This window comes from Engystomops pustulosus, chromosome 10 (assembly GCF_040894005.1).
Source record: "Engystomops pustulosus chromosome 10, aEngPut4.maternal, whole genome shotgun sequence".
Taxonomy (NCBI): Eukaryota; Metazoa; Chordata; class Amphibia; order Anura; family Leptodactylidae; genus Engystomops; species Engystomops pustulosus.
Genome location: NC_092420.1, coordinates 28422239 through 28447480, shown reverse-complemented (window position 1 = coordinate 28447480; position 25242 = coordinate 28422239). Strand labels below are relative to the sequence as shown.

Here is a 25242-nt window from a genome sequence, read left to right as displayed (position 1 = left end):
GGTAATTGAGAATCCCAGGATCCTCTGCTGTTCCGCAGTCCAGGTAGATGCCGCCTTATACCTTATTCTACTCAAGATGTACGGTAATCAAGAATTTACCAAGGACAATGAGAAGAAATTTAAGTTGATATTTATTTCTGTACTTGAAAATTTTTTTATTTAATGTCACTTTTTTTAACAATTTTTAGATTCTGGTCAATAATAAGAAAGAGATTTTGAGTTCCATATAGAAGACAGTAGCGGTAGATGAGACTTCACATCAAGTGGCCGAAACAGTACAGTGTTATCTATGACACTGAGACGCTCTGTGCAAGATTTATTACACTTTTATACTTTTGCCTCATTGTAATAGTATGACTAATTTTTCTTCATCTTTATAGTCTCATCCATCACCACCAAGGTCTCCAAGGAGCCTTGAAGAAGTGGAAGGTGAATCTGGTCCCTACCAGTCACTCATAGCAGGTATACAGGACACTTTAGTAATAATCAAAAATACCTTTTCAGTAGATTACAATAAATTCCATTTTTGTTCATTATTTAACCATAATTATTAAAATATTTTATACTGTTTCTACTTTTTGACATGTGATTAATAACGTATATAAAAATTTAAAAAAATTATTATTAATAAGAATATATTGTATTTGTTGTATTTTCCAGATCTCCTTCCTCAAGCACTAAGCAGGTGGAGGAAAGTGTTTATATATTCACCATGTTATCTGGATGTTAGTTGGTTGTGTTATTTAGTTATATGTCCTATATATTGTGTGTGTTTTTTGAATGTTCTTAGAATCTATTGATTATTGGTTTGTGATCTATGTTTTGTTCCAGTATCAGGAAACAGGGTTGTCTCATTAATTAAGATCTCACTTCTCCTCAATACTTATATATAACAATCTTCCAGGAGAACAAGGAGGAGCTGACAGGACACCCACATGAGTTTTACAAACAAACTGTATTTGATGATGAAGTATAGGATATAATATACACCCATCTACATGTTGGGATCTTTACCACTTTTATGAAATAGAGTTAGAGGCAGAAAGTTATGGGTTAGGATCAGTAAAATGAGTGTATTTCTCTATGCTTTACAGAATCATTGACATAACGGTTCTATCTGTTACTGTATATCTGTCATTTTTATCCTCCCTTCTTGTGTAGATTCTTGCAGATGTGACAATCACCTGGAATACAAGGTTGAAAACAATAGGCGGTATCCCCAGATTGCGTGAATCTGTGTTACTACAGGTGAGTTACTTCTCATGTACAACTGATGTTTTGGAATCTTCATGTCTCTTTATATACTGATTGTAAGTTTCTCTCACATTCTCTTCAACACGACTTCGGGACACATTGATCCATGAAATGGATCGATGGAGAAGGAAATGCTGGACACGGCTGGCGTTGGCTGTTCTTCTGCCAGACGGCTGCACAGGCTCACCCTGACCTCCCACCGATCTCCAGATACCACGACTATGAGATCCACTACCCGTTCATGCATGAGTGCACAGGGTGCCAGTCCAGGTAAGATGCCACCTGTTATAAAGACCATGATTGCGTCAGACATAAATAATTGTTAAACATCTATCTATTATCTTACCATCTGGGTTAGCACGAAGGCTCAGTGACTAGCACTGTTGCCTTGCAGGACTTGGGTCCTGAATTTACGATCAGACCAATAACATTTTCTACATTGAGTTTGTATGTTCTCCCTGTGTTTGTCTGGGTTTTCTACAGGTACTCTGGTTTCTTTACACATTGGAAAAATATACTGAAAACCTACAGGATAAGGGATACAATGGATAAATACAATAAAATAAATAAGAGGTTACACCTTCAAATGGTTAAAGAAAACTAATTCATCGGGTAGTGGCTATCTAGGACAATAGATAATAATTCAAATGCACACTTAAAAGGGTATTCCCCTCTGGGCATTTACATTTAATTTTATTCATTTGCCATATGTAAACATTTCTTCAATTGGATGTTATTAAAAAAATGTTCCTGTGTGAAGATAATTTCTCATAAATGTAGCCATGTTGTCCCTTAGAAACGAGATAGCTTCCTCGGATACGACCACCTCACATTTTGGCAGCAATGGCCATACATGAACTATTGAGCCCTGTCTGACCACCTGGCTACAGCAATCATTACCACAGGACGGCTGTGGGACAGTTTCTCTCAGACATTTCATATACAAAAACCTTTTGTTTCTTTGTGCAATCCCTCCAGCAGAGGTGGCCATATCCAAAGAGTCAGTCTTGTTTCTAAGGGACCATATGACTACATTTATGAGAAATTATCTTCACTCAGGAACATTTTTTTAATAACATCTATTTGAAGAAATGTTTATTTATGGCAGATTAATTAAATTGATTGTGAATGCTGAGACGAGAATACCCCTTTAAAGTATCTTAAAATGATATGTGGCTATAGGAACACAATACCAAATACATGCCTGATTGTGCACCTTCATAAATCCCCAAATAATGAAAGAGCCACGCTAAAACTGAATTAATCCTCCAAGAGAGGTAAATTTTAATATCCTAATGACAAATTCTCATGGCAGGCTAAACTACAGGAGTACAATCAAGGGGGCGAGAAAGTGGGAGCTGATGGAAGTGCTCTTTGGTGCAGGAGCCCAGGCAGTGATGAGTACATCTAAGAAGTAGTCACAGCTTCTCCTGCTGCTCTGCTCTAGATCCAGATATTAGTTGTATGTATCAGCATCAGGAACCAGTGCAGTTATAGGGGGGGTGAAACCGGGGCATGCGCCCTGGGGCCCCTACCACTTTGCACTTAAAGGGGCCCCCACCAAATGTGGGCAATTCGGGTGGTCACTTGACCGCAGGAATTGACCACGGTGTATTTGAGGCCAGGCCGTATCCAGCAGATGTGCCCTGACTTCAGTCTATGGCAGAGCAAGGGAACAATAAGTTGCCTGCTTTTCCATAGACGATCGGGGGTATACAAAGATGGCGCCGCCATCTTGGTACACCTCTGATATTCACTATCCTGACACCGCAAGGAAGGAAGATGAGATTCTCGTGCATTGGGGGGATGATGGAAGGTGAGTACAATTTTATTCATTTTACCTAGGACTGTTTATAGTTATTATAGGGGGATTGTATATAGTTATTATGGGGGGGCTGTATATAGTTATTATAGGGAGGTTGCATATAGTTATCATAGGGGGACTGTATATAGTTATAGGGAGGCTGTATATAGTTATTACAGGGGGCTGCATATAGTTATTACAGGGGGCTGTATATAGTTATTACAGGGGGCTGCATATAGTTATTACAGGAGGACTGTATATAGTTATAGGGAGGCTGTATATAGTTATTATAGGGGACTGTATATAGTTATTATAAGGGACTGTATATAGTTATTATATGGAGGCTGTATATAGTTAATGCTGGGGGCTGTATATAGTTATTGCTGGGGGGCTTTATATAATGATAACTGGGGGGCTGTATATAGTGATTACTGGGGCATGTATAAAGTGATTACTGGGAGCTGTATATAGTTATTGCTGGGTTGATGTATATAGTGATTATTGGGGGTCTGTATATATTTATTGCTGGGGACTGTATACAGTGATTACTGGGGGCTGTATATATTGATTGCTGGGGGAGCTGTATATAGTGATTACTTGGGGCTGTATTGACTAAATACTGGGCGCTGTTTATAGTAGTTACTGGGGACTGTATATAGTTATTACTGGGGGCTGTATATAGTTATTGCTGGGGAGCAATACATAGTGATTGCTGTTCCTTGTCTGGACTACATTAAGTGGGGGCTCTCAACAGTTTTTGCCCCAGGGGCTCCCACCAACTTAATCTGGCCCTGTCAGTACTTGCCAGCTATACTCACTCACTGGGGGGGATTTATCATTGGGCCAAGTACCCAAACTATAGCCACTTATTTCCGACAAAGTGCGTATAAACACAATTCAATCAGCAACTTATTGCTTTGTCCTCTGACACAGCTTTGATTGGCGTATTAGCGTCTTGAAGGCACCAATAAAGAAGGAGGAACTTCAGATTATCATTGAAGCATCTCTCCATTGTCCCCTTGAACAGGAATGCTCCAATAATAACCCAGCCCTGCCCACAACTCTATGCTCCTTTAGCAGTCCCAGTAAGTCCTGGAAGTGTCGCCTTAAAACAGCGCTGAGCGCAGCACTCCCATGCAGGAGGAGACCCTGAGGCACTCATCTTGTCTGGCAAACTCTGTGCTGGGATGACAGTTGGGCACCCCGATAGAAAGGGCTCTGAGTGCCACCTTTGGCACCTGTAGGGATCCCACCAGTGCTATAGGTTAAACTATATCCTTGGACTCTTAGGCAAATCACATGTAAAGCTATTTTTGCCTGGCTTTTGCTCTGTTCAGAATGTCCACTGCTGTTTCTGGTTAATGTCAGGAAAAGCTATAAAACATGAGCTTTACTTATCTATAAGATCCATCACTGCTGCTCTGGTTCACCCACAACCCAGTATATAGCTGAGGCCATCGAATGGCTATAATGGTTGTGTGTGTCAATGTGCCATCGGTCTTGTAGGCAGGTAAACAAAGCCCAATGGGGCAGAATAAGAGAGGCAATGCTAGCTCTAAATGGCAAATAAAGGTTATTTATGGTGAAAATACACAGTCCTTTTAATAAGGGTCAGAAATTAGCTATTGATGTGTAAAGGAGAAACTGTGGCAGGCTGATATCATTGTGGTGTCCTGTGCTTCTAAAAATGTATTACCCTGAAACCAGAAGCCCATCCTACATCTCATTGCAGGCATTTTATACATGTCATAGAGTATTATCTGGCGGGGACCACTGGGAGGAAGGCATTTAGAGGAGTCAGTGTTTCCTTCCTGCTTCCTTTGTACATTAGATAAGTCTTAAGTATTAGTGAAAATAAGTAGAGCAACTTACATCACTGCTGACCTTGAGCTACTACACTCAATAAAGGTAAGAGGGGTGTGTGGTGCAGGCCATCACTTCAATTTCTCCACCGTCTTCATAACTTTAACATCTGTAAAATATTAGTTAGAATTTCCAGCCAATAGGATGGAAGAAAGGATGGATTAGATGAGCAGGTATAACATATACAGTGTATCTACTGTCAACTCTATGTATAGCCCAAATGTCATCCGCTTGCATCTAACGGCTCTATATACATTCCATATTTTATCAACCTGATGCTAATGATTTTATACACAGTCCATTTATTGACAGCCTGAACCTAACAACTATATTTAGCCTATGTGCAGTATGTATACCCTATGTATACAAGTCTATATACAGCCTATATACTCTCAGCTTTAACCTAGTATCTCTATTGTCTGTCATTTTGATCCTAACAGTTTGATATACAGTCCGTTTATTGTCAGCATAACCCTAAGAATATATTTAAATATATTGTCAGATTGACCCTAAAATTTCTAAATACAGCTCAAATATTGTCAGCTTCAGCTTAACAAATAAATATACATATATATTTGTGTGTGTATATAGCCTGCTCTCTCTCTCCCTCTCTCTCTCTCTCTATATATATATATATATATATATATATATATATATATATATATATATATATATATATATATATATATATAATATAGAGAGAGAGAGAGAGAGCTTGACCATGACAAGTCTATATACAGCTCATATATTTTCAGCTTCACCCTCATTGTTTCATATACAGTCCATATATGTTTAGCCTGACCCTAACAACTTGCATATCCTATATATCAGATTGGCCTCTTTCTATATTTAGTATTCTATGCCTTGTACTGGGAAGCTGGAATAAAATTCCAAATGACAGCTCCCCTATTCTTTGGGTAGGCACGATCACAGAGATGGAAAATGTATTTGTATTTTATTATATTTTAATCAATTTTAAAAAATGAAAACCTTATGTACAAAGAAATTTCTTTGTCTTGCCTTAATCTGATGCTTGGGTTATTTTTTCCGGGATGAGCTAATGTTTTCATTGCTACTATTTTGGGGAATTTTGTTATTGTATTTTTAGACTTCTGATCCCTACTACCATCTACTGCAGAATATAGCCATTTTACTGCTGATTTTTATCGGTGTGTCACTGACAGACCGTTACAAATATGTCTGAATGACAGGCCCTGGAGTCTCCAGGTGTATCGTTGATCTCTTGATAGCATGTCTGTAGAGTTCATATGATCCCCTAATCCAAGATAGCGACGTGTCTACGCCCCCAGAATTTAAATGGTTAAAACCTGCAATCAATGCAATGAAAGAGATACAAAATGTGTTTGGGTTTTATTATATTTTGATAGATTTAAAAAAATATAAAACTTTTGTACCAACATTTTTTTTTGCCCCTAATCTACTTCAGTGTATGGAGCTGTGTACTGTGTTATTTTTTGCGGAACCAGCTGATGTTTTCATTACTATTATTTTGGGTTTGGGGAATTTTTCGCTGTATTTTTCAACTTCTGATCACTGCTACTATCTACTCCAGTACAACTGTATTGCAAGATATGGCTATTTTACTGCTGATCTATATCGGTGTGTCAGACCGTTACAGATCTGTCTAAATGACAGACTCTGGAATCTCAAGGCTGTCAAGGTGACAGATTGTTGATATCACTATTGCGATGATCCAATCCTCTGATCCAAAATGGCGACGTGTATGTACCGACAGCTTTTTAAAGGACATCTACCATCAGATCAAGGATTGTAAACCAAGCACACTTTCATGCTGGTGTGTGCCCCATCTGGCAGGATCTGCTCTTCTCTTAGCTACTTATGCCCTGTTTTTTTTTTTTTTTAAAAAGGCTTTTACATTTATGCAAATGAGATCGAATGGGCTCCGGGATCCATAGGTGTTAATGAAGCTTGGAGCACCTCAGGCATATTTGCAGAATTCATAAAGTGTTCTTTCATAACAGCAAGGGCATAAGAAGCTAAAAGAAGAGCAGATCCTTCCAAAGGCGACACACACCAGTATGTCGGTGTGCTTGCTTTACAATCCTTTAAATGGTAATACTAACAAGCTGTGCACCTGTGTGACATCGCATGGACAGATTGCTATCCACCGTAAGTAAACAGAGAAGCTTTCTAAAGAGGGGCAGCAAGCAGAGATCTAGAGAAATGTGAGGAATTGATACAGAAAGTAAAAAAATTGGAAAATTGTGTAACTTTTCCTTACACAAACCATATCAATTATTTGCTGAAAGTGGACAACCCCTTCAATGGCCTTGTTAAGTCTAACAGAAGAGCTAAATAAATGACATCATCTGATACTACATCTATACTTTGATAGGGTGAAAGCACCTTGAGGTTGTATTCTGGTAAGTTGGCAGGTAAGTATAAAATATAAGATATTAGAAGTTTACATTTGACTAAGTTTGGTGCATAAACGTATTGTGGTAGAGGGAATGGTGTCTGTCTGGGAGAGGTCATTTGAATGTCAATTTATAGTGAATAAACTCATCTTAAGAGATTTAGTGGCCCTTTAAGACGGCTTTTATTTGATCATGGACTGAGCTAATTTGGAGAGAACATTTAGTTTCAATTATGACTCTATAACAGTTGTTAATGAAGTTGACAAAATTAATTTTATGGGAGATATTTCTCACACAGACAATTAATTCCAACTTGGGTTTCTAAGTTCTTCAAAAGTTGCATTGTTTAATTAGAAAGGAGCTGACGAGATATGAAGCAGATAATATCATCTCCCAAACCACCTGGTTTTTATAACTTGGGAGTCCATTACCCGGATTATTAATGTGAGCCTCACCACATTTATTAATCTGACGTAAAATGAATATATGAGAGTTGACTACTGCCGTAATTACACAAAATTATAATGATCATTACTCAGTGTGAAGAAAATCCCCTGCTTCATCTAGCAGCAAATATAATATGGAATGAGGCTCTACTGACCCTAATACTTAGGAAAGGTTGTAGTATGGACATCAAACCGCATATATAGGACCCATTTCCCACAACTTCATTGGGTTTTAAGGGGTTTACCAAGTTGGCAAGTTATTCTTTGTTCAAACAAGCTGAGATTGTCGGTGAGGTACCAACTACTGAGCACTGATCACAAGAATGGGATGTCCATTAGTCTGAGAACAGGGGATCTATCCAATCAGAATGGGAGTGTCAGAAATTGCAGAGCACGGCACTCCATCTAAAACAATTAATGCGAGTGGGCTGGAGATATCCGAGTGCTGTGCTCAGCAATTTCTGACATTCCCATTTATTGAATTGAGAAGCAGGACCTATTCTCCTCCTGTCCCTCCAACTATTAGTAAGAATAGGGACCTTTTCTCCAGATTTCTATGGGTCCCGTTCTCATGATCATTTGGGGTCCCAGAAGACGGACCATCCCCAATCAGCTTGGCAATATTAATGGAAAGACAAATATTTTATAGCTCAAAGTGCGCCATGAACCAACTAAAAACCACTAAATTATATGGCTAATGCATGGCCCTTCTTCCCTTCTGGCCTCGCTGTGCGCTCATAAAACAAGTAACGGCCACATGTGGGGGGTCTCTCTACTCTGGAGAAATTGTAGAACAAATTGTATGGTGGGTTTTCTCTTTTTATCTTTTGGAAATGTGTAAATTTTAGGGCTAAATGAACGTATAACTGACAAAATGTGACCATTCTAAATTTCACCTCCAATTTGTTTTAATTACTATGAAGATCTCAAGGGGTTAACAATCTTCCTAAACGCTTTTTCTTATAGTTTGAGGGGTGCAGATTTGAAAATGGATTGATATACAGGGGGTTTCTAATATTATAAATACTTTCATTGAAAACAGTAATGATCCCCAACAAAGTTAATTCTGAAATCTCCTTGAAAATACTGAAAACCGATATTCGATTAGTAAGACGCGTGACATCAAAATACATTTTCCAGACATTTCAAAAATTATGAAAACGTAAAGCAGACATACGGGAATTGTTATTCAGCAAAGTTATTTAGGTGGTAAATCTATCTGCCTGAAAGCAAGATAGTTTAGAATTTTGAAAATGACAAATTTTTCAAAAAAATACATTATTTTGTATTTTTTTTATATATATATATAAACTCAAAACCTATCAGTCAAGATTTACCACTAAAATGAAGTACAACATGTTACAAAATACAATCTCACTTTGATAAGTAACAGTGTTCAAAAGTTATAACTATATAAAGCGACGCAAGTCAGAATCCAAAAAATGGGGCTGAGCCTTAAGCTACAAAATGGCTGCGTCCTGAAGGGGTTAAATTATATGATTTGCTATGTATATAAATATTCTTAAAGGTGTTCTTTAAGCGTGTGTTTTATTAAATAATTGCATATCTTACAGTACAATTCAGCTGTTTCCAACCAGAATGTGGACATAAATGGAAACATGTGGATGTCGGGTGGGAGTACCTACCTCAGTGTTTTCCTTTGAGTAATATCCCAAGCTGGTATAGTTGTCATGGGACTGTGGCAATTACAAGCTCAAAATGTATAAACCTAAAACTTAGTACAAAAAGGTCCACATATAACCTGAAAATATTGATGGATATTCCTCAGAACCACTTCATTATAGTAATGGTTTCTGCACTGTTGTATTTCTTTGCTCTATTCTCAGTTAAGCTGTTCTTAATAGGTCGTAATTCACACTGCGCGCCTCTGGCTGCAAAACTCGGTTTGTCAATGGGTGCTTAGTAATGCATCCATATTCCTTGCAGAAAAGGGCAAACCCCTTTTTCTTGTGAACACATATCATTAGGTCCAAGCAACAAGTCCATCAAAAAACCTGCATTACGATGGAGTTGTAAATTACGCAGCCCCTCTAACAAAAAAAATATTACTTTTTTTTTCTCCTTGAAAATCTTTTCTTTTTATTCATTTTAAAAATGGCTTATTGTATATTAGTATTCTATAATTGTATGATCATGAAAGATTTTCTTTGATCTCTGCATTGCTCCTGTTCCTCTAAATGGAATTCCCTGCTGTCCTCCATCCCTGAACACTACCTAAAAAATAAAAATATTTGTAAAAATTAATGAAAGGAGATTGGAGCTTTTAGGTGGAAATCTGTTTTCGAGGACTAATAGGGGTTATATAGAAATTTTCAGAACAATTGGAGCAACGTCGGTTCAGACTGAATAGATTCGGAAAAATTTCAAAAATGTCAATTGCATCCTGGATTATTCACTCCTCTCTAATGGCCATCAGTCACATGGCCTGGTCCTTCCAAATCAAGTGATTGAAGCTGAGATACATTACGAAGCAAAGCCATGGTGATTTAGTGGTTAGCATTACAGCCTTGCAGCGCTGGGGTCCTGGGTTCAAGCCCCACCTGCAAAGAGTTTTTATGTTCTCTCCGTGTTTGCGTGTGTTTCCTCCAGGTTCTCTGGTTTCCTTCAACATTCCAAAACATACTGGTAGGTTGATTAGATTGTGAGCCCCATTGGGGACAGGGACTGATTTGACAAGCTTTGTGCAGCGCTGCGTAATCTGTGTGCGCTATATAAATAAAGAATAATTGTTATTATTTATTATAAATGTTCAGCAGTGTGCATGGGGTTGCCAGGTGTCCGACACCCTCAGTTCCAATATTAGGCCCCTTCCACACTTGCGTTGCATTTCACGTCAGAGTTTGATCAGGGTGCGATCTGGGTTTGGTCAGTGAAAAACGCGCATTTTGCATCAGAGTGCAATCAGTTTTCAGTCAGAGTTTGTTCAGTGTCTCAGTTTTTCACGCGCGTTTTTGATGCAATTTCAATGCAATTTCAATGCGTTTTTCACGCGCAGAAAATGCGTGTGAAATGGACTCAGGACTGAGCTCTATCTTTTCTATGGCAATCGATGCGTGAAAAACGCATTGCACTTGCATTGCACTTGCATGTGTCTCAGAGTGCAATGCGTTTTTGATGCATCTCCATAGACTTGTATGGTGCGTTTTTGTGTGCGTGAAAAAAAATGCAAGTCTGAAAAGACCCAGTGGTAACAATGGGTCAGAGTGCAATGCAAGTTCTGCGCGTCAAAAGCACGCGCAGAAAACGCGCGTGAAAGACGCAAGTGTGAAAGGGGCCTTATTGAAACACCAACCCTAAAGTGCTAAAAAAAATCCTTTAATAACATGGTAAGAGTAACATTTTCACCAATATAATGAACATATCTCAAAAAAATGACTTAAATACAAAGATATTGCACTCCCCAGGATATCCTCGGGGCAATTAACGTCTTCCATTAAGTTCTGGTTTCTCACCTCCCTTTTCTCAAGGTAAAACGCTCATTTAGCTGCAGTCTGTGTAAGGTGCACAAACCTAATTTGCAATTCTTGGAGACATTTCCACAATTAAGTTTCCGTTTTAATATTTAATTTCTCAACCAAGCTTCCCAATGGAAATAACCTTAACTGGATATGACATTAAAGTTACTTAGTTACTGACTTTAATTCGCCAGACTGATGACATATCTTGACTATAAAAACATCCTTTGCTTAACCCTATACCTGCTCTATGAAACCTACAGAGGCGGCTCCTTTCAATGTACCCATTATGTTATCTGTACACATTGCAGATTTCCATGAGGAAAATCCTCACCCAATACACACGGTTTTTATGTGCATTTTTCATGCAGATTTAATACAGATTTGTCTATTTAGTGTAGTGTTTTTTTGTGCGTTTTTTTTTTGTGCAGATTTTCCACATGAGGTTTTTTTTTACCTTTTATGTTTCACCTGATCTGATGTCATTTTAAGTAAAAATCTGCATCGAATCTGCATCATGGTGCGGATTTTATGCAGATTTTCACTCTCCCAGAGACTTCAATGTAAAAAAGCACATGCAAATATCCACAAGGACGCACAAGAAAAGTGACTTCATCATTATTTTATTAAATGCATATAGTGAAAAAACACATTGGGGCACATTTACTTACCCGGTCCAATCGCGATCCAGTGGCGCGTTCTCCAACGTCGAATTGGGTCTGCCGCGATTCACTAAGGTCCGTTCAATAAGGTGTCGATGCTGCGCCGAGGTCCGCCGGAGTTCACCTTCTTCTTCCCGGTGCATGTAAGTTCTGATCTTTCGACACAAATCCTTTTTTAAATTCCGTGGTTTTTCAGAATCCGTCGGGTTGTCCAACGGCCACACCCTCCATTTTCTGTAGCTTGAAAGCCGGCGCCGATGCGGCAAAATCCGATTGGGTGCGCCAAAATCCCAGGGCACGATTCGCACCCTTAGTAAATGAGCCCCAACATCTACATTAATATTTCTAAATTTACTTTAATGCTGCTGTATTGCTTTGATGCTGCAGGGCTCCTGGGCAGCATACATGACACTGCACAATGAAAACCTAATACATTGCAGGGGAAGAAAGATGAAGAGTAAACTATCAGTACATCAGAGATCATTTTTACCAGGGGTATAACTACAAGGGTAGCAGCCATAGAAACTGCTATGGGGCCTGTGGTATCAAGGGGGGCCTGCCCCTGGGGTATTGGGTGTGTATATGCTGTATGTCTGTATATGATATTGTATGTGTGTGTATATGTGATATGTATATGCTCTATGTCTGTGTATATGATGCATGAGTGTATATAGTATGTATGGAAATATGGTGTTTATATAATGGGGCAGATTTACGTACCCGGTCCATTCGCGATCCAGCGGCGCGTTCTCTGCGGTGGATTCGGGTCTCCCGGCGATTCACTAAGGCAGTTCCTCCGACTTCCACCAGGTGTCGCTGCTGCACTGAAGTTCCCCGAGGCCCGCCGGAGTTCACAATCCATTGCTGGGTGAAGGTAAGCGCATGTCCAGCGACACTTTTTTTTTAAATGCGGCAGTTTTTCCGAATACGTTGGGTTTTCGTTAGGCTGCGTGCATGCCGGCGCCGATGCGCCACAATACGATCGCGTAGTATGCAGAAATAAATAATAAAATATCCAGGAAAGATGGAAAATGTAAAATAAAAATATGGAGGAGCCACTAATACGGCATACTCCTGTATATGCCACAAAGTCACAGAGTCAAAGATATAAAATTAGTGCTCTACTCCTTATACTGTTTGTCAAATGGCTAGAGCCTCTCACCACCTCTTCATGGACTGGAAATAAAAGATATCCCAGACTCCTTGCACGGCCAATCGTCCTCCTTTAGTGGGTTGAAACACAATCCTCGTCTCGTTACCGTGTGCACGGCGTGTTCCCAATCCTACATCAGGAGGTATGCGAAAGGATAGTGCAGATTGACAGGTTCAAAAAGGAAATAGTATTTATTGTATATACTCACACATTCCAATTTAAAAGCACGCACGTAGTAAAAGCATAAGACACCTAAAACACCTCGCCCGACCCAGGTTTCGCCTATTCAGGCTTCTTCCGGGGCATGGTGTTTGGCGTCATCACTGGTGTTTTCATACCAAAAATCACATACACCGACACAAAACCACTTCCCCCCTAACTCAGGGAGACCAAAACCTTCCATCCGCATAAACATGATGTCATGTATTGCCATACAAGCCGATGTTAATTTGCATATCAAAATACAAAAATACACAAAAGCTTACTTACATGTAAACAAATTTTAAAAAACAAATTTAAAAAACTTTAAATGTTCGTTCAATATTGATGCTGTACATATTAAGATCGCCTCCTTCATTCCTATATCATTCCTATATCAGCATTGAAACATTATACAGTTATACAGTGATTACTAAAATAATTATACAAGAAAACTTTTTAGTTCAGAGTCTATATTAAGGCCATATGGTTGGAGGGTGTTCAGGTGGTAAATCCAAAAACCTTCCCTGACATTCAATTTCTGGTTCAGGTCTTCTCCCCTCCAGTGTGCCTCAACTCTTTCCAGACCAAAAAAAATTAAATCTTTAGGGTTCTGGTTATGCTTCTCACGAAAGTGGGCAGACAAACTGTGTGTCTTTAAACCCTTCTTTATATTTCTAACATGCTCGCGAATTCTAATTTTTAGCTTTCTCCCCGTCCTCCCAACATACTTGAGTCCACATGGGCAAACAATCAAATAAATAATGGCGCAAGTATCGCAATTTATAAAATCTTTTATCTGTATTGAATTCCTTTACTACCCCTTTATCCACCCAACTTCTATACTTGCATCCCTGACATTTTTTGCAACTATAGAATCCTTGCATCCCTGGACCCTTTGTGTTTCCCTCTCTCACAAAGCTTGAGGTGACTAGATCCCTAATATTATGTGCTCTTTTAAAGACAGTCTTAGGTCTAGCGGTGACCTCTTCACTTAACACCGGATCACTTGTTATGAGATGCCAATGTTTCTCTATTATTTTTTTGACATCCAGTGCCTCCCTGCAATATTTCGTAACAAAGATGGGGTTAGAGGAGATGCTTTCACTTTTATCTTTTTTTTCCCCCAAAATTTTTTGTCTATTGTCAGATACCTCTTCATATGCCCTCCCCAGAATATCGCTGGTGTAGTTCCTTTCCTTAAACCTATTTAAGATGATTTCAGCCTGTGCAGAAAAATCGTCCTGTTTACTACAATTCCTTTGAATCCTTTTTAGTTGGCCTTTTGGTATGTTGTTAATCCAGGGGCGATGATGGCAACTATTAAATTCAATGAAACCATTTACATCGGTGGCTTTAAAATGATTTCTAGTTAGAATCTTATGGTTTTCTATGTATATTTCTAGGTCCAAAAAATTGATTTTTTTGGGATCAATTTCGTAGGTAAAATTTAGATTAAAATTGTTTGTATTGAGGTACTTAATAAATCTTTCAAACTCAATAGAAGTACCCAGCCACACAATGATGCAATCATCTATATACCTCCTGTACACTTGTATATATTGTTGGAAGGTCTTTGTCTCCCTGAGTTAGGGGGGAAGTGGTTTTGTGTCGGTGTATGTGATTTTGGTATAAAAACACCAGTGATGACGCCAAACCCCATGCCCCGGAAGAAGCCTGAATAGGCGAAACCTGGGTCAGGCGAGGTGTTTTAGGCGTCTTATGCTTTAACTATTTGCACGCTTTTAAATCGGAATGTGTGAGTATATTCAATAAATACTATTTCCTTTTTGAACCTGTCAATCTGCACTATCCTTTCGCATACCTCCTGATGTAGGATTGGGAACACGCCGTGGACACGGTAACGAGACGAGGATTGTGTTTCAACCCACTAAAGGAGGATGATTGGCGATGCAAGGAGTCGGGGATATCTTTTATTTCCAGTCCATGAAGAGGTGGTGAGAGGCTCTAGCCATTTGACAAACAGTATAAGGAGTAGAGCACTAATTTTATATCTTTGCCACAATACGATCGCGTGCACCAAAACCTGGGGAAATTCAGGGGAAATCGGCGCAAAACGGAAAAATTCGGGTAACCCACCGTAAAAACGCGATTCGGGCCCTTAGTAAATGACCCCCATTGTGTGTGATTGTAACTCAGATGTGTGAGTATACAAATGTGTATATATTTTTTCTTAAGGGGGGGGCAGCTTATGTGATAAGCTACAAAGCAGAAAGTAGTGCCAGTGGCTTATTATTGGTGTGGGGAAACCTTTAGGGTATGGGTTCCAAAACGTTTTTGGTTTTGACATTATGACAAGGGTATTGAAAAGAAGCATTCAAGAATGGGACGTGTATTTATAAAGTTGTGGGACTCCATCGGGTCATGATTAGGTTTAGGTTGAGAGTCGTCTAAGTGGTCGACATGAGCTATGAGGTTAGTTTGGGGAATGGGCTTATTAGTGTACATTACACGTAAGGGAGCTTTAAGGACCTGCAGTTGCATTGTCCAAAGAATACAAAGATCCAGAGAGTAATGCAGCAAGTAATATACAGATCCAGGTCAACAGAAATGAAAGGGTAAACAATATATTTGAATACCTATGAGTGGAGCAGCAGGAGGAGCATGTGTCCTGCTGCCTTAAATAATAATATGGTAGTGTCTACAATTGCTGATTACAGCACTCTGGTATCTCCATTACTCTGATTCATGATCTATGTCAGTGATGGTGAACCTATGGCACAGGTGCCAGAGGCGGCACTCAGAGTCCTTTCTGTGGGCACCCGGGCCATCGCCCCAGCACACCAGACAGGACTCAAAGAATCTTCCTGCAGTTCCAAGCAACTTAAAATATGCTGCTTTCAGTCATATTTTGATACTTCCTTCGCTACTTGGGACTGTAGGAAGAGGGAGAATAAATAGACGGGTCTGAATTATCTTTGGAGGACCTCCTGCTGGCCCCATGATTCTCTGTGTACAGAAGGACACTGGAAAGAAGTAAATGTAAATTTTCCATCTTTCTACTGTGTTGCTGTTCTCAGGAGGCCAATATGATTGAAAGTTGTTTAACAGGGAGCAATAAGTTACTGCTTTCATTTTTAGTTGGCACCTCATGATAAATAAGGGTGGTTTGGGGTTCAGTTTGGGCACCTGGCCACTAAAAGCTTCGCCATCACTGGTCTATGTTAGTGCTGGAGATAACCCAACACTCTGCTCAGCTATTTCCAACATCCCCCTAACCATTAAATGGAGCAAATGACACATCCTTGACTTGCTGCTTCACCAATTAGTGAGAATAGATTGCTAGTGGACCCAACTATTGAACCCTTAATGAATAAGCTAGAATAACTTGCAAAGTTGTTACAACCCCTTTAACTCCTATTTCTAGCCAGAAAGGTTTAGCAAATTAAACATTAACTTTAATTTTAGATCATTTTTAATATTATGGAACATTTTTCTTAAAAAATTCTGCTTAATTTGTAAAGAAACGGCCCATAAAAAATTATCCTTAGTAAAGGAATTACTTCTTTGTCAAGAACTGCCTGTCTACCAGTTTGAAGACGGGACACTCTCCTCTGTTTCGTTTACACCGTTCTGAGCAGTGATTGTTAACTATTTCTGTTCTCTCCCTTCGCTCTCCCTATGCTTTGAGCATTATTTTCAAACATCAAATTGATAGTGAAGGGGTTAATCCTCATTGCTCATAGCTGTGTAAACAAACACATAAGGGCCCATATCGTGTTTTTCCGTCGTGTTACCCGAATATTTCTGATTTGCGCCGATTTTCCCTGAATTGCCCCGGGATTTTGGTGTACGCGACCGAAATCGTTGGCGTGGCCGTAAGAAAACCGACGGATTCGGAAAAACCGCTGTATTAAAAAAAAAAAGTGTCGCTTGACACGCACTTACCTGCACCCAGGGTAGGACGGTGTATGTCAGTGAACTCTGACAGAATTCAGCGCAGCAGCGACACCTAGTGGACATGGGGCGCACTACCTTAGTGAATCGCCGGAAGACCCGAATCCTCCACTGAGAACGCGCTGCTGGATTGCGACTGGACCGGATAAGTAAATCTGCCCCATGGAGATTAGATGTAAATTCATAGTCCACTCCATAGACACTGTACAGGCTGGAATCTGTACTTGAGGGGGTTTTGCAGCCTGTTTTTTTAATAAACTAAGCAGAATTTCCTAATATATATTATTATATTAGAAAAATGTTCACAACCCTCCACCCCACACAATATTAAAAATGATCTAAATTGACAGATCATTTTTAACCCTGGCATACAAGATCGACATTCCGGGGATTGTTTATTTCCACTTTTTTCAGCTGTTGATTATTTGTCGAATTGTTTGTCGATTCCACAATATGAAAGGAATATGCAGGGTTATAAATGTTTGCAGTTTTCCCTTGGTAAATTCTTGTATTGTTGCAATGCAATGATCCAGACACATTCCACCTCCTATTATTTTTATTTAAAAACTTGAATAATATTAATATGATTTCTGGTAATAATGTCCTATTGTTTTCATCGGAAATGGTCTTCAAATATGTCATCTGTATCAGTAGCTACTATTACATACGGTGGAGTCCATTAGCAGATATGAAGAAACTACTTAAAAAATACTAAAACACATACTTACAATATTCAGAGAAAAAAAAGTGATGAAAAATTGAGCGACACCGATCTAATAGTTGTCATTGCCTACATCGTTGAATCCAAGGTGACCTTATCTACTAAAAGTGTCAAACTCTTCTACAGCTCCTCTATTTATTCAGTAATGCAGAGACCTGTCTAACGGGAACACGCCGGCAGCGCGAAATAATAAAATATCTTTTTTTTTTTCCAATTTCCAGGCAGTTCCATGCGGAGGCAGAACTGTTGGCCTAGCACAAAGTGGAGATAAACTGTATGGGCAGGTAGATAAATTAGGTCCCTCAGATGAAAAATTGATACTGAAGTTGGAAATGAATTAATGCAAGCTACAACTCAGCAACTAAAATATAATCTATAGCAATAATGTTTTGCTGCAAGGTGTTTGGAAAATAATGTATTGGGGATAATTCACTGCACAGGAGAACAGCCATTGGAATTATGTGACAGGAGGTACAAGGAAATATGGAGCCTTTAGTAGGAGCTGCAGATCCCAGAGCTGAGCTGATAAATGTTGTGTGATAGCGTATCAGAGACATTACATCCTTAGTGAATATCAGCACCACAGGCACGAGAAATAAGTGTCGCCTTCAAAAGCGCCATTCAATTGCACAGCATCGACTGTCCATGTCTGAGGAATGATTCCATTACAGGCAATGCTTTATTCTTTACACCACTAAACAAATCAGAGCCAGAATCAGAACTTCTGAAGGAAGTTCTTAAGTTGAATTTGTATGAAAGTCGAAACTGTATGTTTTATAATTGTAGTTCCAGACAGCCTGGTCAGGAGCCCCCATACATATTAGATGGTCGACAAAATCTTGTTTTCATCTGCTTCACATCCAATGTGATAAAAAAAATATGTACCATATCCCGTCTGTACTGTACATCAATATATGTTATAATAAAACAACAATCTAGGATGATTAGAAATAATTAATATTGCATATTATTTAGTATTATTGTTACCTTGAATGAGCACAGAATACATTGATCATAACTTGTAACCTCAGGTCTTGATTTTTTGATTATTTCATCTACCGGTATGTACATATATAATTCTATCCCCGTTGTAAACTGTAATGTCTTTTGCTTTCTAGGCATAGATGGCGCGGAGAAAGATCTCTGTATGCATCCTGCTCACTGCACTGATTCAACTTTGTAACTGCAGCATTGATTCATGTCCAGGACCTTGCAGCTGTTTTCCATTGCAGACAAGTGGACTAATAGTGAACTGCAGCTCAAGGCATCTCAAAGACGTGCCAGATCTCCCGGAGATTACTGTACGGCTTTATTTGCAAAACAACCTGATAACATCTGTTACTCCTGGAGCTCTTGATCACTTGGTCGGCCTCCAAGAAGTCGATATGTCTGGCAATCCTTGGAGTTGTGATTGCCAAATTTTGTATCTAAAAAGCTGGATTGAATCTATACCTGTCCAGAGAAATCCTAGAAATCTTAAATGTGCAACTCCAAACACAGTATCCATGAAACAGTTGGAAAACCTTACAGGGAATGACATGTCCCCATGTAGAAGAACATGGCCCATCAAATGCAGAAAGTTCTTTATACGAGATCTATATTTGATTGGACTTACTGTGTTGGTGCTTATTTTGATGTCCTATGTGGTCCGGATGGCAAGAAAACTGGCTTGTCGTATTGCAGTCACTACCAGGACTTGTCACAAAAAGGCCTCAAGTGAAAGCTACAAGTCTAAGTGAGGCAAGTCTTGGCTGCAATGCTGGATTATAAATAAGGATTTGAGAGTCTTCGAGATTCTGGATCCAAAAGAGTAGAGGATGAATGTTAAAAAGTGTATTATTTTTATGGGTGCATGCGCTATCACTCTAACACTGTGCTGTTTGTTCAAGCACTAGGCGCTGCTTACTTTAGTAAGCAGCTCCTAGTGCCGAAATTTTGGGTGAGTCCCAAAATTAAAGTCCTCTTTAATTTTGATCACTAAAATAATTTCAATATTCACCACAATGGAGAAGATTTATGATACTGTCTCTGAATTACAATTGTATTTGTTGCCTACAGCAACCAATCACAGTGAAGCTTGCATCTTGTACTCTGCTTTTAAATATTTGGACGCTATGGACAAAACTATTTTATAAACTTGCCCCAATTTTTTACAATAAAAGACTTCTTGCCTTACTTTATAAGGGAACATTTATCTCAAATTTATAATGAATGGATAATAAATGCAATTGTTTTCACTGTAAAACTTAAGCAAACCCGCCAAACAGTGGGATCAAACATTTGGCCGTTGTCATCGGAGAGTTTTTTGCGGGAAAAATTTCAGTACAACTTCTATTTTATTACTATTCAAATCCCTGTTCTGTCTATTCCTATAGGTCCATGGTAAAACATGATGTGGGAGATTTGGCCCAGTAGAGACCGTGGTAGCGGTGATTCGTGATGCAGTCCAAGACAGTGACACCAAAGTTTAGTCCAAAACAGGTCTCGCTTGCGTTTATTGCAGCAGCAGGTACAAAATAAAACAGCCTTTACATTCAGGCATCAAAACAAACAAAATCCTACCCGTCTAGTTGCTAACTAAACAGAGTTCCTCTAACTCACCACTAAAACACAAAAGACGTCGCTGCTCCAGGCACAGAGGTCAGGGCTGTGTGTGCTCTCCAGCCTCCTTTCAGAGAGACAACGCTCTCAGCTCTGCTCAGCAGCTTTATGCAGGCTGATTAGGCTGCTCCCACCACCTGTGTCTAAGGTGCTGGACAACACAACCTCTGCATTAGGGCCTTGCATAGTAGGAAAAGCCAGGGGAAACATACCGCCCATCCACAGTTAACCCCTTCAGTGTCTCACAATGAGTACAGAGCTTTCCCAAAGCAGATGATGGAAGTTTAAAAAGATTCCCACCTTATTGCTTATAATTAATAATCTATTTATAAGAAAAGCCATGAAATGTCTCGGTTGTCATCCAAATAAGGATCCCAATGATCATCTGATTGCTTGTAGCCTCCGGACAACGCAGGAATCAACACAGAGCATGAAAACTTAAAGGAAATTTACCATTACTAGTATGGTAGCAAAGATAAAATACACATACTCGCCTATAGTCCTCTTCTTCTTGATCCTGGTGCTGGTCTTCTTTAATCTTGACAAACCCGGACCACTGAAAAAAAGACTTATACAAAGCCCAGAGTGTGGGGACACGACGTCTGGTACGCCTCTAGCGTGATGTGACCTCATGCACTCTTTTTCAGCAATCCAAGTGTGTCAAGACTTAAAAAGACCAGTGCCGGGGTCAAGAAAAGAGGACTATAGGTGAGTATCTGGAGTTTATTTTTGCTTACTAGTAATGGCATATTTCCTTTAAGTGTTTAATTAGACTTCAAAGGAATTCGGCTGGTTTATACATTGTAAACTTTGCAACCTGATGCAGGATCTTACCTTGTGATAAGTTTTATATAGTCTCCTTTTCCTAAACAAAAAGATATACTAACAAGCTTCAGGGGGCGTCACCAACCCCTCCAGACGCAAGGCTAAGAGAACAGCTATGGAGGCCAAAGCCCCTCAGGTTCATTTGCACTTTTTTGTAAAAAAAAAGCTAAAAGAAGCTAAAAGAAGAGCAGATCCTGAGAGAGCGGGCACACACCAGCATGTAGGGGGACTTGGGTTACAATCCTTTATCCCGCTGATAGATTTCCTTCAACACAGCCATTATCTCAACACAATGGGGCATATTTACTTGCCTGGTCTGCAGAGTTCCCCGAAAATGCATTGTCCAACCAGAACACACTCTGCCACGATTCACTAAGATTGTGCGCCCAATATCCTGCATGTGTCGCTTCCCCACTCAGGTCCGCCGAAGTTCGCCTTGTTCTTTCTGGTGCATGTAAGTGCATGATCTTGCGACACGATTTTGAAGTTAAATCCCGCGCTCACTCCCAATCAGTCAGATTTTTGGGGGCAAAAAAATACTCCCACTACCTGGGACATGGGGAAAGAGGCTGCTCTATCTCCATTTGAAGCTGTGACTACCATCAGCCTATCAATCTGCAAAAGAGAGGGAAAGAAATATATTGTTAACACCAGGGATTACACAAATGGACAAGAAAGACAAGATCATTCGCTTCATAACTACATTTGATAATGGAGCTAGCCAAGCTAAGAAGGTCTTATAAAAACATTTGGGCCTCCTCCTTTTTGATCCACCAATACATTGACTATAAGAATATAGCAGTGATATTTGAAATCACATGTATCTGTGGGGTTGAGTATATTAGAAAAACATATAGGGAACTGAGTAAAAGAGTAGGCGAACACGTCAGCGACATCATTAATGACAATGACACACCGGTGGCAATACATGTCAATCTCCTACATAACCGTAACCCTAAGTCCCTGAGCTTTATGGGGATTGACAGGATCAAACCCTCTCTCAGAGGTGGAAATTGGGATCAGAAAATCCTGATGAATGAATTCAGATGGATTTTCAGATTAAACACCACTTCTCCCAATGGCCTGAATGAAAAGCTTCATTTTAGCTGTTTAATATGAAGAACCGTTGTGATGATGTCCGACCAATAAAATCAGTCAATTAGTCTACATTAATTCACCATTGTGGGGAATAAATAGATCTCTCTGATCTATAAAGATGACGCATAGAATGTGCCTCTGTTTTAGCGCGGGTACTATTTCCAAGCAGTTTTTTTTTTTTATACAACCATGATCCTGAAAAGATTGTGCCACCATTGAGTGATGCAACAGTAATGTCGCTATAGCACTGCTTCCCCTGGACAGGACGTATCTCCTCAATGATGCAACTGAGTCTCGTGACCCGGATATCGGATGATTAAACATGGGAGACATGAGGACGAGTGAGTACAGAATGCGTCACAAGATAGGATATGGCGGCGAATCAGTTCTCCGCGTCAGACGATTGCAGTGGTAGTCACAGTTCCAAACGGAGATAGAGCACCTCTGTTTCCATGTCCCAGTAGTGGGATCATTTTTTTGCCCCATAGACTTTAACTGTCTTGTGGGATACACTTTGGCTGTGATCACCTCAATGAAACCCCTGATGATTGTCTATGTATAAAATAGGATGAAACGCGTAGGCAGGGCCGGCTCCAGGTTTCAGCGGACTCCTGGGTGACGGACCGTGCCAGGCTGGACATAAGGCGTGCAGATCGGGTCAGGCGTGAGGTGCTGCCCGCACCATGTCGGCTGCGCCACACATGAGGTGAATAGGGTAATGCAGGGCGGGGCACGGTGGCCTATGCGGGACAGGAGTGGATGGGATTCTGAATTATACTTTGCCCCCACTACCTCTCCGCCCACCTTCTATGTGGGACGGGCCCATAATACGGCTGTTGTTACACGGCCCACTGTTTCTGGTCCATCGTCGTGGTGGGCCCCTTTGGAGCTATGGGGTCAGTCAGGTGCTGACGCCGGCCCTGCACGTAGGACGAGGATGGAGTACATAATGGCGTCAGAAATGGGACTGCCCCTGTAAGGGCAGGAGAAATATTACTCTGGGGCTAGGCTGCAATAGAGTCTTTTTCTCTTTGTGACTGGAATCATCCTAGTACATGAACTTGGACTCTACAGTCCAGAAACAACATGGGCTTCATATATCCTGACCTCTCCTGGCCTGTAATCACCTAGAGCAGTGATGGCGAACCTTTTAGCGGCCGAGTGCCCAAAATCCCCCCTTATTTATTGCAAGGTGCCAACCAAAAATTAAAGCAGTAACTTATTGCTCCCTGTTCTTCAACAACAGCAACACGGTAGAAAGTTGACAAATTTTCATCATTTTAGCTTCTTTCCAATGTCCTCTATGCAAAGAGAATCATGGGGCCTCCAAAGATAATTCAGCCCTTTCTATACATTCTCCCTCTTCCTACAGTCCCAAGTAGCGAAGTAAGTATCAAAGTATGACTGAAAGCAGCATCTTTTAAGTTGCTTGGAACTGCAGGCAGATTCTTTGAGTCCTGTCTGGTGTGCTGGGGCGATGGCCCGGGTGCCCACAGAAAGGGCTCTGAGTGCCGCCTCTGGCACCCGTGCCATAGGTTCACCACCACTGCCCTAGAGTAATGGTAAGAATCTTCCATACTGTATAGTAACATTAGTTGATTGTGGTCCTCTGATAATCTTCCTGTCAGTAACAGGACTATGCTAACAGGTATTAAGGTGTGTCACACCTGAGCTGATGACTAAGAAACTATTCATTAAGGATCAATATTGTTGGGATATTCACTTTGGATGTCTTATTGGGTAGACTACCCGACACAGTAATTGAGTTCTTTGTGGAGCATCATTTTATTTTATTTTTATTTTCATATATATTTTATTTAAGTTTTCACAGTATAACAGATATATAACGTCATACACAATAACATAAGACTCTAGGCTTGAGTTAATGTTAAATGTTTAAGTTTATTGTGGAGCATCATTTTATATTGCTCCACGAATGCTGTATTCGTTTTGACTATGTACGAGTTTCCAGATCTTGGACTAAGGAGTGGAGGTATTTTTGCTTGGTTCTCAAACTCTGTGCTGTGGTGACAGCCTGGGTGCCCACATCGAGTGCCACCAGTGCAGTAGGTTCGCAATCAGGCCAGTCTTGTACTGACAGAACATTAAACCTGCATACAGAACATTCAGGAATTTGCTACTGGGGACTGTGTGATATTATCTCAATGGGAGTGTTAAGATGGACATTTTGGGTGCTGCCAGCCTGTATAATGTGGTCCAGGCATTACGGGAAGGTGTTCTAGGAGCAGCATCCTATGTGCCCAATGATTTACATATCATCATATATATCAATCATATATATATATATATGTATCATATATTCAAATATGGCATATTCACAGGATACACCATAAGCGTCCGAGTTGCATCCATAAAACCCATGCCCATTGCAATACCAGCAATAACCCCTACTACTGTGATGGTGATCTCCACCAACCTTTATCCACTCCTGTTTGTAAAGATCACAAACTGTTTTTAGAAAGATTTCCATGATGAAGCTATTTCTGGATCTTGTGAGAAGTAAGCAATTTATTTGTGTCAATGCTCAAATTACAGAAAGGTTATTGCAGTAAAATGCAGTAAAAAGAGATGAAATCTCCAAAAACATTTATGGTCACAGCAAGGATACAACTAATAACCATGGGCCGCAGTTTAATAGCCAAGATATGAAGTCCTCAATGGGCAATAAATCTTTCCTACAGTCCTTTATTATGTTAGATCCTTAAACGTCTCAATAAGTCCAGGAGGTGAAGAATATATATAAACTTGTTATAAGGCTGCGGCCTCCAGAAAACATAGGTATTGTATCCAAGGGCTGTATACT

General features: G+C 39.9%; 1 protein-coding gene and 1 long non-coding RNA gene across 3 annotated transcripts; one reads left to right on the top strand and one right to left on the bottom strand.

Moving 5' to 3' along the window:
- Positions 1–167: 167 nt before the first annotated feature.
- LOC140103635 (uncharacterized) lies at positions 168–13371 on the bottom strand. Its single transcript, XR_011850153.1, has 3 exons — positions 13266–13371; positions 4931–5030; positions 168–1536 (listed from the first exon to the last, which is right to left on the bottom strand). It is a non-coding gene; the product is annotated as an uncharacterized lncRNA (long non-coding RNA).
- Positions 4926–20095, top strand: LOC140103634 (platelet glycoprotein IX-like). Of its 2 annotated transcripts, none has more exons than XM_072126787.1 (2): positions 4926–4966; positions 19013–20094. In XM_072126787.1, exon 2 carries the CDS (start codon positions 19019–19021, stop codon positions 19631–19633), a length of 615 nt encoding a protein of 204 aa, XP_071982888.1. In that variant the 5' UTR covers positions 4926–4966; positions 19013–19018; the 3' UTR covers positions 19634–20094. The 2 variants fall into 2 exon arrangements, with proteins under 2 accessions (XP_071982888.1, XP_071982889.1); XM_072126788.1 differs by lacking the exon at positions 4926–4966 and adding an exon at positions 14909–15014 and having other exon boundaries at positions 19013–20095.
- Positions 20096–25242: the final 5147 nt, after the last annotated feature.

Excerpts from the sequence above, each read along its gene's own strand:
- LOC140103634 (XM_072126788.1), top strand. The coding sequence starts at position 19,019 with ATGGCGCGGAGAAAGATCTCTGTATGCATCCTGCTCACTGCACTGATT.